Consider the following 15076-nt stretch of genomic DNA (forward strand, 5'->3'; position numbering starts at 1 on the left):
TCCTGAAGGTGCTCTGAGTCCTTTGTTTGTAGATGGCCGGTGAAATCAGCTGCTTTATAAGCAGAACTTGCTTATTGTACAGTTTATTTGAATCTTACGAACTTGTAGAACTTCAGGTGAAAATAGCTTTTATTGGTTGATGTGGACAGGTGCTTGCTGTCCAGTGTGGCCGCCGTAAGTCACGTGTGGCTGTTTAGCACTTGAAATGTGGCCACTTCAAATTGAGATGTGCTGTAAATATAGAACTCTCATGAGATTCCAAATTTGGTATAAAAAGGAATGTAAAATATTACATTAATATTTTAAAATATCAATTATATGTTGCAAGGATGATGCGGATATATTTGGTTAAGTAAACTACATCATTGGATTCCCTTTCACCTGTGTTTTCTTGCACTTTTAATGTGACTCCTGGGAGGTCAAAAATTCTCTGTGAGGTTCACGATGTATTCCCATTAGACAGCTCTGGTAGAGACTGGAAAGGAGAATCAAACATAGGCCCTTCGAAAACATGGCCTTTTGTCACCTCACATGTGACCTTGACTGTTGCCTCCAGAGTACCCTTGGTAGGCAACCCGACTCTAGATTCTTGCTTTGGCAGTCCGTCTTGTTCTGAGATTTGCCGGGACTACCGGCTTCTTGGCAGATTGGAAAGTCGTCTTCCTTGTTTTCAGGCCCTGTACAAGCAGGCTCCGTGGCTCTACCTACCCTGCATTTCCAGTAGTCGCTGGCCTCCTCGGGTTTCGTGTGCACACAGGTTCCTGTGCCTCACAAGTGGTACTCCCCAGACTGCGACGTTTCTGGAACGTCAGGGCTCTGCTGTGGTCCACTTTTCCTAATGGTTCTGGGCCGCACCAGCATCCTCTTGCCCAAACAACCCGAGTACCCTTCCTCATCTGTGCCGTGTCTGACTTAATGCCGGGCATGGCTCCTGAGAAAATGTAACGGTGACAACAGTCCCATAATATTCCTGCTTCTCTTGTACATTAATTCCTTTGCTCCTCACAGCTCTGTGAGGCAGTTAAAAGTATTACGTGTGTTTCCTAGGCTGCGGAGATGTTCTGTCACATGCCTGAGGTCACACAGCTAGTCAGGGCAGCGTCAAGGTTCCCAGTCGGGGAGCGTGGCTTCAGAGCTCATGCGCTCCAGCTTTCAAATTCCTCCCCTCCCCGTGCTCCAAAGGGCCTCGGGAGAGAAGTCCCGTGGCCGCCCTTGTAAGGCTGAGAATGCGGACGGGACGGACCGCAGATAACGAGCTTCAAGTCACCAGCATAGTAAGTCAGGTGAGCGGAGACTCAGATGCAGCTATTTCTTACCAAGAGATGACTTGCTTGCCACTGCATTGTATTTGTCCTTTGTGACTTCTCAGTTAAGACCTGAAGGACGAAAACCGTCCTCTTCCCAATCCTCTAAATATCCTCCGAGGGCTCGTGTCCGTGCTGAACATAAAGTTGCTCAAGACACGGGACTAAACGTAAGGCGTGTTTCGCTGTGTCGCTCGTTTTTGGCTTTAAAGTTCCTGGTTCGTGGGTGACGTCAGTGGTGGCTGTTAAAACGGGAGGCGATGTCGCCTGCTGTGTCTCGTACGTCTGAGTGCCCGCCTTGAAGCCTTCCCTCTGTGTTTCAGGTACTACGAAGCGTTCCCACCGCTGTCCGAGAAGCCGGTCTGCCTGCAGGAGATCATGACCGTGTGGAACAGGTCTAAAGTCTGTTCTTACTCCAGCTCGTCGTCGTCGTCCACGGCGCCTCCCGCCAGCACAGACACGTCCTCCCCCAAAGACTGCAACAGCGAAGGCGAAGCGAGCAAGGAGAGAAGCCGCGAGGCGGGCACCGCTGCACACGAGAGAGCCCAGAGCAAGAGCAGAAGCGAGAAGGAGGACAGGTTCGGGCACGGCGCCACGGAAGAGAAGCCCGCCCTGTACAAAAAGCAGGTCCGACACAAACCTGAGGGACGGATTCGCCCTCGCTCGTGGTCCTCCGGCTCGAGTGAAGCGGGCTCAAGTTCGAGCGGTCCTCGGGGAGAACTAAAAGCCTCCGTGAAGTGCGTGAAAGTCCGACACAAGACGCGAGAAGTTCGGAACAAGAAAGGGCGGAACGGGCCGGGCAGGCTGTCGCTGAAGCCCGGCGACAAGGCCGAGCGGGCCGTCCACGCCGCCGGCAGCAGCAGCAGCGGCAGCGGTGGTGGCGGCGGCCCCGTCAAGCCGCTGTGCCGGCGCGGGAAGAGGCCCCTGAAGGACCCGGGGAGGAGAGACCCCGGGAGCGCCGAAGGAAGAGACCTGTCCCTGGAGAGCAGAAACGACAGGGAGTACAAGGAGGAGCCGCTGTGGTACACGGAGCCGATTGCCGAGTATTTCGTTCCTCTGAGCAGGAAAAGCAAACTAGAGACCACCTACCGAAACAGACCGGATGCGAGCGACCTGCCGTCGGAGGCGGTGGACGAGTTGTCAGAGTCCGTGCACGGTCTTTGTATCAGCAACAATAATATGCATAAAACATACCTCGCAGCAGGTACTTTCATCGATGGTCATTTTGTAGAAATGCCTGCGGTCATCAATGAGGATGTTGACCTCACTGGGACCTCGCTCTGTCCTCTCCCGGAGGACAACAAATATCTGGATGGTATTCATCTGTCAGAATTAACACACTTCTATGAAGTGGACATTGATCAATCCATGTTGGATCCTGGTGCCTCAGAAACCACGCAAGGAGAAAGTCGGATTTTGAATATGATTCGACAAAAAAGCAAAGAGAAAACCGATTTTGAGGCGGAATGTTGCATAGTGTTAGATGGAATGGAGTTGCAAGGGGAACGTGCAATATGGACAGATTCTACCAGCTCCGTGGGCGCCGAGGGTTTATTCCTGCAAGACCTCGGCAATCTGGCTCAGTTCTGGGAGTGCTGTTCATCCAGCTCGGGCGATGCCGACGGGGAGAGTTTTGGGGGGGATTCTCCAATCAGACTCTCCCCGATCTTGGACAGCACGGCGCTCAATCCACATTTGCTTGCTGGCAATCAGGAGCTCTTTTCAGATATTAATGAAGGATCTGGTATAAACTCTTGTTTTTCAGTGTTTGAAGTGCAATGCAGTAATTCTGTTTTACCGTTTTCTTTTGAAACACTCAACTTGGGGAATGAAAATACAGATTCTAGTGCTAATATGCTTGGGAAAACACAGTCTAGATTGCTAATATGGACCAAAAATAGTGCCTTTGAAGAAAACGAACACTGTTCTAATCTCTCAACAAGAACTTGTAGCCCATGGTCCCATTCGGAAGAGACGCGTTCAGACAACGAGACGCTAAATATTCAGTTTGAAGAGTCCACGCAGTTTAACGCAGAAGATATGAATTATGTGGTTCCTAGAGTCTCGTCAAATTATGTAGATGAAGAACTTCTAGATTTCCTGCAAGACGAAACTTGCCAGCAAAACAGTAGAACGTTGGGAGAAATTCCCACCTTAGTCTTCAAACAAACATCGAAACTAGAATCTGTCTGCGGTATTCAGCTGGAACAAAAGGCGGAACCCAAAACCTTGGAAACTGCGCGAGGGTGTGGCGAGAGCAGTCCACGTGGAGGCGGTTACAGCTCAGGGGTCATTAAAGACATTTGGACAAAGATGGCAGACGGGGGTTCTGTCGCTACGGCGGACGTGGAGCGAACGGACGAGGAGTTGTTCCCGACAGATGTCACCAACTACTGCTGCTGCCTGGACGCCGAGGCCGAGGCGGAGACCCTCCGGGAGCCCAGCAAGGCCGTGCAGAGGTCGGAGTACCGTCTGTGGGAGGGCCAGAAGGAGAGCCCGGAGAAGAGAGCTTTCGCGTCCGGGGAGCTGTCGAAGGTGGACGGTGGCGACTACACGACACCCTCGAAACCTTGGGACGTGGCCCAGGACAAAGAGAACACCTTCATTCTCGGAGGAGTTTACGGAGAACTCAAGACCTTCAGCAGTGACGGGGAGTGGGCGGTCGTCCCGCCCGGTCCCACGAAAGGAAGCCTGCTGCAGTGCGCGGCCTCTGACGTGGTGACCATAGCAGGTACGGACGTCTTCATGACCCCGGGAAACAGTTTCGCTCCCGGTCACAGGCAGTTGTGGAAACCCTTCGTGTCGTTTGAGCAGAACGATCCGCCGAGGAGTGGGGAAAATGGATTAAATAAGGGATTTTCTTTTATCTTCCATGAAGACTTACTAGGAGCTTGTGGTAACTTTCAGGTTGAGGATCCTGGGCTTGAATATTCCTTCTCTTCCTTTGACTTAAGCAATCCGTTCTCACAAGTTCTTCACGTGGAGTGTTCATTCGAACCCGAAGGGATTGCCTCTTTCAGCCCCAGTTTTAAACCGAAATCCATCCTGTGCTCTGATTCGGACGGCGAAGTTTTCCACCCCAGGATATGTGGCGTCGACAGAACACAGTACAGGGCTATTCGGATCTCTCCGAGGACTCACTTCCGCCCCATTTCTGCGTCTGAGCTGTCCCCAGGAGGAGGAAGTGAGTCGGAATTTGAATCTGAGAAAGAGGAAGCAAATATTCCCATTCCTTCTCAAGCCGATGCGTTTGAAGATCCACAGGCAGATCTCCAGCCCCTGGAAGAAGATGCGGAGAAAGAAGGCCATTACTATGGAAAATCGGAGCTCGAGTCTGGAAAATTCCTTCCCAGGTTAAAAAAGTCTGGCATGGAAAAGAGCGCTCAGACATCACTGGATTCTCAGGAGGAATCAGCCGGGATTCTGCCAGCGGGGAAGCGGAATCAGTGTTTGGAGTGTAGCATGAATGAATCTCCGGAAATTGCTTTAGAAAGCTCAGAAGCAAATTGTAAAATAATGGCACAATGCGAGGAAGAAATTAATAATTTTTGCAGTTGCAAAGCAGGTTGTCAGTTTCCTGCTTACGAAGATAATCCAGTTTCTTCGGGACAGCTGGAAGAGGTAGGTGTGTGCGTGTGTTGGTACGTGATGAACGCTGTGGATTGGACTTGAATGTAAGGACAGCCGTATCGGGCGGTGAAGGATAGGGTTCAGTTATTGGGAAATCAGCTTAAATGTCTTAAAACTTACGTTCTCATGACTTTACATAAGGACTTAAAGTGGATTTGATGTTTATAAATTTGAGCCAGACAGGAGACGTCTTCTGCAGAGGAAAGACATTTTTAAATCACAGGATAGGAGCTTCTCGAGTGTTGTCTTGATCCGCACGTACCGTGCGTCAGGCAGAACCTCATCCTCCAGCGTTCCAGACTGGGAAGGTGATGGATCGGGCCAGTGGCTCCGAACTCCGCAGAAGGCCCTTTGCTCTTTGGAAGCCGAAGCGGACGGTTTCTTTAAGTAGCGAGCGAGCGAGCCCGCCCGAGGGCCTCCGAGAGGCTGATCGGTTTGAAACTTAGTTTCACACGTAAAATAAACCACGTCTGTGTCGAGTGCTCTCGCGTGGATTGTGGTACGCGTGAAAACTAGCCCACGGTCCAGATGTGGCAGAAGGGCTTCCGCAGAACCACGATGACGTTCCTCGCTTTGTACCAAGTACATACTCCTCGAGCTGTGTGGATTGCGTGTTGAGTCTGTCAGACGAGGTTCATTAGTAGTAGTCGTTTTGTGAATGGGAGTCACGATCCCCTTTGTTCCTGAGAAGTGGTTCGAGGTTCAATTGAGTGTGCTAGAAATCACACTTGAGGTAATAACCTGTTTCACAACAAAGCACAGTGATCTGCCTGTTGCCCAACCGTTATTTGGCCGTGCCTGGCCTTTTTCCAGGAGCAGCTTATTGAAAAGATAGTTGGAGGTGTTTACAAGTCCTGCCGCGAGTGGCCAGAGAGCCACTAGATGTCCTACCTGCCATCTGTCCCCGTGCCCGCTCCACCCACCTCTCCTGTGTCTAAATCCTACCTGTACCCCCCTGTACCAAGAGGCTCTCCAGACCCCACCGCCTTTTGACCCGCTCCCTGATTCCTTCCCTCTCTCCTTCTCCACCCCCACCAGCATCGGAAGTAACTTCTCCCTTCTCTTACTTCTCATGCACCCTGTGCCTCTTTGTCTATTGCATTTTCCTTTTTTTTTTTCTTTTTTTTTAATGCTTGCTTATTTTTGAGAGAGAGACAGAGACAGAGTGTGAGCAGGGGAGGGGCAGAGCAAGAGAAGACAGAGTCGGAAGCAGGCTCCAGGCTCTGGGCTGTCAGCACGGAGCCCAGCGCGGGGCTCGAACTCCCGAGCCACGAGATCGTGACCTGACCCCGAGTTGGACAGTTAACCGACTGAGCCACCCAGGCGCCCCACATTTCCCATTTTTCGTGAGTCATGTATGTACTTTTTCTTGTTAGGTTATAAGCTCCTTACGGATATAGACTCTGCCTTCCTCCCTTGCGGGGTCAGTGCCTAGGTGGGACGCGGGTACTCGTGATGGGAGGAAGCCCCACAGAGAGTCGCTGCTCTGGTTAGCTTGCCCAGAGACCTGTAGGTGTGAACTGAATCCCATTGAAACGTTGAAATCCGAGCTGCCAAGAAAGAAAACCAATAATGTTGTTAGCCTTTATCTGTCTGTTTGTTGCCCCTCTTTTTATCCTCGAATTTTCCTTTATGTACTTTGTATTTCACCTGGTTCCAGATTGGGAAGAAAGAAAAAGAGGGAAGAAGCGAGATTCTTCATCATACCACTGCCATATTCCTTCGCTTTCTAGTATGTTGATGGATTTACGTGTTATCAGCATTCTGGGTTGTCTTGGAAGGCCTCTAGTAAAGTCCACAGAGGGCCTTGCGGGGTTGTCTGCTGGTCTCCCTGCAGCCGCGGCTCTTGGCCCGGCCTCTGGGCAGAGGTGCTGGGGTGTAGAGCAGGGTCAGAGCTCCTCCCATCATAGATTGATCTGAGGTATGGGGAGGTTGGGAGAGGGTCTGACAGGACAGCACGGGGCCAGGCTTGGAGCAGAGTGTATACCTTTCCACCGTCACACTGCCTGGTCAGTCTAGGGGAGTCCCTCCGAGGGTCGTCTTCCCCCCTTTCCCGAGAGGGGGCAGTCTGGGAGCCCCGTGGTAAAGGTCACTGTTCAAAGGCCACCTTTTCAGAGCGGGTGGACTAACGTGTAGGAATTCTAGGGGTACCTGGCTTATTCAGTGGCAGAGCATCGACTTTTGATCTCAGGGTGGTGATGGTGAGTTCAAGCCCCTTGGGTTGGGTGCAGAGTTTCCTTGGAAATGACAAAATAAAACAAAAAACGTAAAATGTAGAAATTCTAATAGCATTGGTGCCCAGGAGCGTGGATTCTTTTCAAAAGTTCAGTTCAGTCAGTTTCAGCAAACGTGTTTTGAATACCTGTTACCTGCTTATCGCTAAGGTAGATGTCCTGGATGAACAGGACATCATCCTTGCTCTTGAAGAATTCAGTCTTGTTACGAAGACCAGTTTGCAAGCAGATTATTTTAATTGAAGTAGGCACTTTAGTCATAGGGCTCAAACTCCGAAGGTACAGGAGGGTGGATACACACAGTGAACAGGTCCCTCCCCAGCAGCCATGAGCATGTGTTCTGGTACGTCCTTCCAGGATATTTAGGCACGTAGAAGCAAATACACATTCGCATAGGTTTTTTCTTTCTTTTTTTCTTTTCACGGAAATGGCATTTTATTATAATCGCCTTTCCTTTTCGGTTCCAGTGTGTGGACAGATGTGCTGTGATTTACGTAGCCGGTTCCTTATCTTTTAGGGCATTTGGGCGAATGTAATTGTAGGTCACACGGTAGGTGGTGTGGCGGAGGTGAGCACAGGATGCCGTGGGAGCCCAGAGCAGAGCCCTCCCAGCAGCGAGGGTCCCAGAGGCTATCTGAACACCCCGGAGTGTCCCAGGGCAGAAGGGAAAGGAGCAGGGCGCTCGGGGCAGAACGGACAGCGCAAGCAAAGGTGAAAAGGCTTGGAGTTTCTCGCGTGCGTAGAGCACCTGCCAGCAGTTAGTTCGTGGCTTCTCAAGTACAGAACAGAGGTGAGGAGCAGCGGAGCGTGCCTTGGGTGTCCGTTTGTGCCTAAGTTTGTGGCGTAAATGTTCTTCTTGTTGTTTACTCGGTCGCCAACTTGGTGCCGTGCTCTTTGCAGCGCGGAGAAACAGCAGAGGGTCGAGCCGTCTCCAGGAGTTTGTGGTCCGGCCAGGAGAGGATGCCTGGCGGTCAGAGGCTCTGATGAATGGGGGGGGGGGGGGGGGGGGGGCGCGTCCTTGGCCCCCTTGGGGCATGGCACCCGGCCCACCTGTGCCACTGACCCCAGTGTCCGGGACAGAGCCCAAGTGGTTCCTGCTGCCTGCCACTTGCTGTCAATAAAGGAAAACCCGTTCTCTGTTCACACTCCACGTCCCTCCATTTATATTCGCTTTCCTTTCCTCTCGTGACCCGGATACCTGAGGGCTGACTGTGGCTGGGGGGCCACAGTACTCTTCCCGGAGTAGCCTCAGGACCACCAGTCACCTTTGTTCTCCCAGACCCAGGAGCTCAGTGAGAGTTCTGGGTGGGGCCTCTACCCAGCTTCCGGCTCCTAAAGAGTGGAATTTGAGGGTCCCATCTGGTGCCAGAAACGTTTCTGGTCAGGCTTTCTGGCCCAAATACATGTCTTCTCTGTTTTTGCACTGTTTCCTTCATTCATTGAATATTTCTCGGGAGCCCACTGTGTCCAGGCACCGGGCTGGGTGCTGGGGACACGCACGGAGCCCTGCCCTTGCCGGTGACATTCACCGACAGCATGTGACTGATGATAGTGTTCACTGGTGTGCCTGCGCCAGGGAGAGGGCACGTCGGGGTGCCTGGAGGACTTGCCAAGAAGTAGGTGCTCGGGGCCGGCTCTCAGCCAAGGTGTGATTGGAAGACAGGCTTGCACATGAGAAGCCGTCTGGGGTCTGGGGGAGAGGCAGAGCGGAGCTACGGCAGAGGCGCCCGTCCCGTCCCAGCTGTGTTCTCGCCTACTTTCCCTTCGTCCGTTCTCCGCCAACCAGAAGTTGAATCCGTGCATACAGTGGACGTTATTTATGCAAAGCATGGTCGTCTTTGCTGACCAACCCAGAAGCTGTAGATAGCGGAGTGGAAAGAGGTCGTAAGATAGTGTGGGTTCATCGGATGTGTGTTCGGTGTAGCATGGAACAGCACCAAGAAGTCTGTGCCTTTGATTGACATTCAGGGGAGGAGGCAGAAAACATCCTAAAAGCATAGCAGAAACTGGGGTGACTTTAACAGTGGTTTCAGCCTGAGAGGGGGGCGGCGTGGGGAGGCAGAGGATGGCACACCAGACGATCAGGGACCTGCATGCAGGTGGCGCCTTTTCTTCAGGCCAGCAGCCATCGAGTCTGCTTTGAGTGTGCCTTGTGCCCGGAGGTGCACAGATCCGTGAGACATGGGCCCTGCCCGTAAGAAGCTCACTGCCTGTCCTGCTCCAGTCTAGTCCAGCCTCCTCTCCATTCATGCCGTCCCCTCTGGCTTGCTCTCCAGCTGCCTCCCACCGTCCGCGATGAGTTCTTTCTCCCTTTCTTAACCTGGCCCCCACCCCCGCGGTCTCGAGACAGGGTTTCACGGTGAGCCATACAGCTGCCCTTGCGCGAGTCAACACCGATCCCTCCACCGCTGCCTGGGACATTTTCTTTTGCAGGTAGGAACTTGTTGCCTCCAAATCCGTCTGCTTTCAGTGGTGCTCTGGGGGTGAGGGCGACTGTGTTGCTCCCAGGTAGCACTGAGCTGCCATCTGGCATAGAGTAGGTGTGCCTTGGAGCGAAGGCAAGGCCCTTCCAGAAAGATCTTAGGGTTCTGTGAATTAATGTGCTGGATACAGTTAATTATCTTGAACGCTGTAGACCTTGGCTATTGCTGGCTTCATGTGCGTGAGGCTACCCCTGTGAGTTCTGCCTAGTAAGTAGTCGTACTGACCGCTAGCGTTGGAGTAAGCTGGGGGAGAACTTAGTGAAGGTTCGCTGGCCTCGCTGGGTTCTTCAGTTTCTCATTTCAGAGTGTTTCGCGAGGTTAAGCGAAAAATGAGACTTGGCGGTGTTTCCCGTTAGGTAAATAATAAAAAATCCATTATTGAATCAAAAAGTCTTAGATCCATAAAACAGCTTATATGTAAGAGAGTAACAGAATCCTGTCAGGATTGATGGTCATTGGTTGCCAAAATAGCTCAGGTTTCAACCTTGAACACATAACAATAACAAAACCTTCTCTAAAACAGTAAAGACGCGTGCAATATTCACAGTCCTTTATTTGGATTTAGTTTCACTGTCCTCTGGTCTCAGCAAAGCAGATGCTTTAGTTACAAAGACATTTAGGTTGGTAACTCTGCCTGTACCGTTTCTTTCTGTCCCGCATCGTCTTCGACTCCCTCCTGCCCGCGCGCGTGAAGAAGAGGGTCCTCCCTTTTCTCCAGAGCACTGCACACCAGTGGAGACTTGGGACCGCCCTGTTACTTCTCTGCATTTCCAAAATACAGAAATTTGCCTTACCTGGGGATGTTTATGGGGAATATTGTGCCTCATAAGAGTTTTTGTTGTGTCTCTAAGAAGATTTTCATTCCACTTCCAATATAAATGCTTCTTAAGAAAAACTTCTTTTATGTGCTACGAACACTTTGGCTTTTCAAATTCACCTTGTTGGGGCGCTTGGGTTCAAGACCCACAATGGGTGTAGAGATTACTTAAAAATAGAATCTTTAAAATAAATAAATTCACCTTGTCTAGAATAGTATTAAAAACACAAAAACAAATGTCAGTTTGGGGTGTCTGGGTGGCTCAAGTCGGTTAAGCGTCCAACTCTCGATCTCAGCGCAGGTCTCGATCTCAGGGTCGTGAGTTCAGGCTCCACATTGTGCTCTGTGCTGGGCATGAAGCCTACTTTAAATTTTTTTTTTTTTTTTTTAACATTTATTTATTTTTGAGAGAGAGAGACAGAGACAGAGACAGAGCATGAATGGGGGGAGGGTCAGAGAGAGGGAGACACAGAATCTGAAACAGGCTCCAGGCTCTGAGCTGTCAGCACAGAGCCCGATGCGGGGCTCGAACTCACGGACCGGGAGATCATGATCTGAGCTGAAGTCAGATGCATGAAGCCTACTTCAAAAAAAAAAAAATAGTCATCATTTAAAAATCCTGGATTTATAGTTCATAGTTAATAATGTTTGAATTTTCTCTTTTATCCTGAAAGCTTGTAAACTTTTTTCTATGTTCGTTTAACCTCAACAGTTTCCTGTATTGAACACTGACGTTCAAGGAACGAATAGAAGTCAAGAAAAACAGACTTGGTGGGAAAAAGCCTTGTACTCTCCTCTTTTTCCTGCGTCAGAGTGTGAAGGTAGGTCATTGATTCTTTCGTTCAGATTTCTAATTCGTTACGAGCAATTCTTCCACTATGAGTATCAGTCCAGAAAACATTTACCAAGAGGCTTTCGTGTAGCCAGCATTTGTGAGACACTGGAGACACAGAGATGAGAACTGCGTCCTGCCCTTAGCCTGATGTGGGGAAAGGCATTCGGATACCTAAAAGCAGGACCGACCTTTGACCGCATCTGGGCAGGATCCCAGTGAATCGTGGGGCAGAAATCATCAGCTATGGGGGGGATCTTCAGGAAGACGCCCAGATGGGGAAGCCGGGCAAGGGCAGAGCCCGTGAAAGAGAACAGCCTGTGCTGGGGCAAGAGGGTCTCTGGCAGGTGGAGGGGACAGGGACCCATCGGGCCCAGCTGGGTTGTAAGCTGAGGCTGGAGAGGCAGACAGGGAAGGAGCCCATCGGGAGGTTTGGGAGCTCTGCCGAATTAGGTCAGGTTTAACCTGCAGGAAGGGAAGGTTGTTTAAAAGATTGCGAATTGGAGGGTATCTCGGCAGAGGTGTGTTTTATTATTTAAAAAAAATTATTTTTGATTTATTAATTTTGAGAGAGTGGGGGAGGGACGCAGAGAAAGAGAGACCCAAGCAGGCTCCGCACCGTCAGCACGGAGCCCGATGCGCGGCTTGAACTCACGAAACTCTGAGATCATGGCCTGAGCCGAAACCGAGAGTCTGCCACTTAACCGAGTGAGTCACTCAGGTGCCCCCAGGTGTGTGTTTTAAAACCATTCTGTCAGCAGAGCGGAGAGGGAATTGAGGAGCAGTTGAAAAGCCGAAGGTACCGACTGGGGCTCTAGGCTCCTGCAGGGGTCTGCGAGTGACGGGGTCAGTGCCTGGCCTCAGGCGCTGCTGGGGGAGTAGATGGGGGAGCGGCGAGGAGAGGTTTCGGAGAGGAGGCCGGGGCTCGCTGAAGTGAGTCTGTGAGGGCTGAGCAGCAGGGTGGGGCTGGAGGGGGCTGGCGGTGGGGGACGTGGGGCAGCAGCACATTTGGTCTGTGGGCCTCTCGGGTGAGCATGCCCAGAAGCTATAGAAAGTCCTGACCTGAAGTCCGGGGTGAGGTGAGGACTGTGAAGGCCGTGGGCTCCCTCCAGGGGGTGGGCGAGGCGGACTCTGGGCTCCTGTCTCGGGGGCTCCTGTCGGCTGCAGCGTCTGGTCTCCCCTGTTCGAGCTGGAAGGAGCACGTGAACCGTCCGTTAGCATTTATACGTCCGCAGGTCTGTCACGCGAACGTGGAGCCACTGACACCCCTCACTGGCCACCAGGCCTCCCTTTGCAGCTCGGCCTCTCCGCCCGAGCGGGAGGCGGGGTGGTTGCTTCTCTCTGTTCTGTGAGCCCCAAATCGCCTCCCCCAAAGCTCGCCTTCCTCCTTCCCAGAGGCTCGCTGGGTCCCAAAGTGTAGGGCGAGGGCCTCAGTTTTAGCATGTTTGTTTACCTAACCGCATTTATTAAAGGCCTGTTGCCTTAGCATTAGCTAATATCTGGGTCCCCTTTTATTATTTACCAGGTGCTCTCAATCTTTTCTTATACGTAGGCCCCACAATAGCCTTGTGAGATGTCAGCCGAAGTTTTCAGGTTTGGTACTTTGTCCGAATCATGCATATTAGCCATCGAGCTCAGGCTTGCGTCCAGGCTGTCTTCCTGTGGTCCAGAAGCTTCGTTCTCTGTAGTAGCTGTCTGTACTCGGTGCCCAGGGGGGCGCCGGGGTGATGGGAGCACAAATCTGGCCTCGGCGTATGTCCATCGTGCTGCACCGGGTGAGTGTTAAGTCAGAGATGAGTTAACAGGAATACAGGTAAGGGAGGCTGAGTGCCCAGAGTAGGGCAGCGAGAGGACCACCCAGAAAGTGCCAGAGGGAGAGAGGGATGTGGCAGCAGGCAGGGCCAGGGGTCTAGGAAGACCAATCCCTCTGGGAGGTTAGGGTGATTTTTCAGACACTGAGTTCGTGCTTTTGTTAGTGTGTCAAGGGCCGTCTGCACAGCCTTAGTCTAGTTTCGTGTGTTAGTAAGGAGTCCGTCCCGACTCTCAGCTGTGGGTCCTTGGTGACCAGTACAGTCCCAGGTAGGTGCCGTAAGCGATGGTTAGTGCGTGATGCTTTTTTAATTGTGAGGTGGCAAATACAGAAATTCTCAGTGGATGAGTAACGTTCACCAGGCTTTTGAACGACCTTCCACTCACAACTGCATTAAATCCCTGCACAGTTGCCTTGTGCTGATGGTGGCGCCACAGCCGCCTTCTGTCGGCCTGTGGGGGTGGGGGCGGGGGCGTGCGGTCTCAGGAGCGGGTCAGCCAGGAAACCAGGCAGCCTCCGCCTTCCCCTCTGCCCCTGAAGCTTCCAGCGTGGCTGATGATTGATAACGAGCGTGTGCTGCTCTAAGGGGCCGACCTGGAAGCTTTCGGCCTCGCTGGGAAGGAGCGGGGGCTGTGCCCTTCGACAGCAGGGCAGCACCAGGTGCCCTGCGGCGGGGGCGCCCGTCTGGCCTGGAGGCCCACGACCCGCACCCTGCCTCCTGCCGGCCTTGCCGTGCATTCACACGCGCGGCCATGCGGCAAGCATGTCTTACGTGCCCTCGTGCCGGGCACTGGGAACGCAGAGGCAGACGGCCCTCCTTCCTGCTCTCCTGATTGCGGGGATGTCTGTGCAGAGACCAGAGAGGGCAGGGACACGAGCCGTGTGACGGTTGGGGCTACCTGCGGGGAGAGGTGCCCCGTGAGAAGCCCTGGCTGGTGCGGGAGCTGGATGCATTCGGCATAGCCTGGGGGGCCCGGCCAAGGGGGAGCCTTGTGAGAGTGCGGTGGGGGACGGGGTCGGCCAGAAGCAAGGAGCCGGAGCACCAGGGCCCTGCACACTCTGTCCTGACAGATCTTCCCGGATGGGGGTCTCTAGAGCTCTCCCGCACTGGAGTTGAGATGTTTGGAAGGCTCATTGTAAGTGTGGGTATTATTTAGTCTTAACAGAGAAGGCCGTGTGGGGACTCCGTGGAGATAAAACGGGCTCGGGAGACAAAACGGAGCAGGACTCCAGTGCTTCCATTGCCAGACCTTTGGGCCGTGACCAGGCCTTCTGTGTCTCCATCGTTTGTAAAAGGAGGCTGCAGATAGTGCCTCCCTGAGGGGATACTTACGAGGAGTGGCGCGCATGGCGTGGGACTGGTGCGTGGTCCTAGCCTAGAACGTGGGGACCGTCCACGTGAGGATTGTGAGGAACGTCGTCCGCGCTCAGCACAGACTCCTTTTGGACGTACAGAATTCCTAAAGCAGGACAGGAAGGATCTCGGTGGGGTTGGATGCAGCTGTCTGGGCGCGTCTTCTAGTACAGGAACTAGTCACCTTCCCTGATACACTCGCTCACCTGGTTCACGTGGTAACGAACTGGGTGGGGCGTGGGGACTGTGAGAACTTGGTCCGGTGACTGCCCAGAAGGGATGAATAAGCCGGGGTCTGGGTTCATAGCAGCGGTAGAAGGTGTCACTGAGTGCCGGTGCCACATTTGGGGCTGCACACGCGTTGTCTCTTTACCTTGCACAGGACTGCGTGAGGGCGAGGGGGGACCCCGTGTCAGAGATGAGGGAGCTGGGGCTCAAAAGAGGGACAGTGATCTGCCGTGTTACATCACAGGTGTGTGGCAGAACGGGGGATCCGCTGTGACGTCCGTCTAGTCCCAGAGCCCGAGCTGGTAATTTCGAGGTCCTGAGACAGCAGAGAGAGCTAGAGGTCATGGGGAGCATGGTGCAGCCGGTGCGGCCTCGGTGAAAGGC

At 52.7% G+C, this 15076-nt stretch overlaps 1 protein-coding gene across 8 annotated transcripts in view; it reads left to right on the forward strand.

Annotated features, from left to right (window-relative positions):
• KIAA0232 (KIAA0232 ortholog) overlaps window positions 1-15076 on the forward strand; it is a 100413-nt gene that overhangs the window by 67850 nt on the left and 17487 nt on the right. For 5 of the 8 annotated variants that reach the window (XR_006711601.1, XM_045474630.1, XM_045474635.1 and 2 more), the window contains 3 exons: window positions 1628-4925; window positions 6595-6666; window positions 11181-11289. Coding sequence is in view for 7 of the 8 variants with exons in the window: in XM_045474630.1 (XP_045330586.1) it covers window positions 1628-4925; window positions 6595-6666; window positions 11181-11289 (3479 nt within the window). In the remaining variant the exon portion in view is untranslated. The remainder of the gene's footprint in view (window positions 1-1627; window positions 4926-6594; window positions 6667-11180; window positions 11290-15076) is intronic. The other 3 variants (XM_045474632.1, XM_045474636.1, XM_045474633.1) reach the window with 1 other exon arrangement.

This window comes from Leopardus geoffroyi, chromosome B1 (assembly GCF_018350155.1).
Source record: "Leopardus geoffroyi isolate Oge1 chromosome B1, O.geoffroyi_Oge1_pat1.0, whole genome shotgun sequence".
Classification (NCBI taxonomy): Eukaryota; Metazoa; Chordata; class Mammalia; order Carnivora; family Felidae; genus Leopardus; species Leopardus geoffroyi.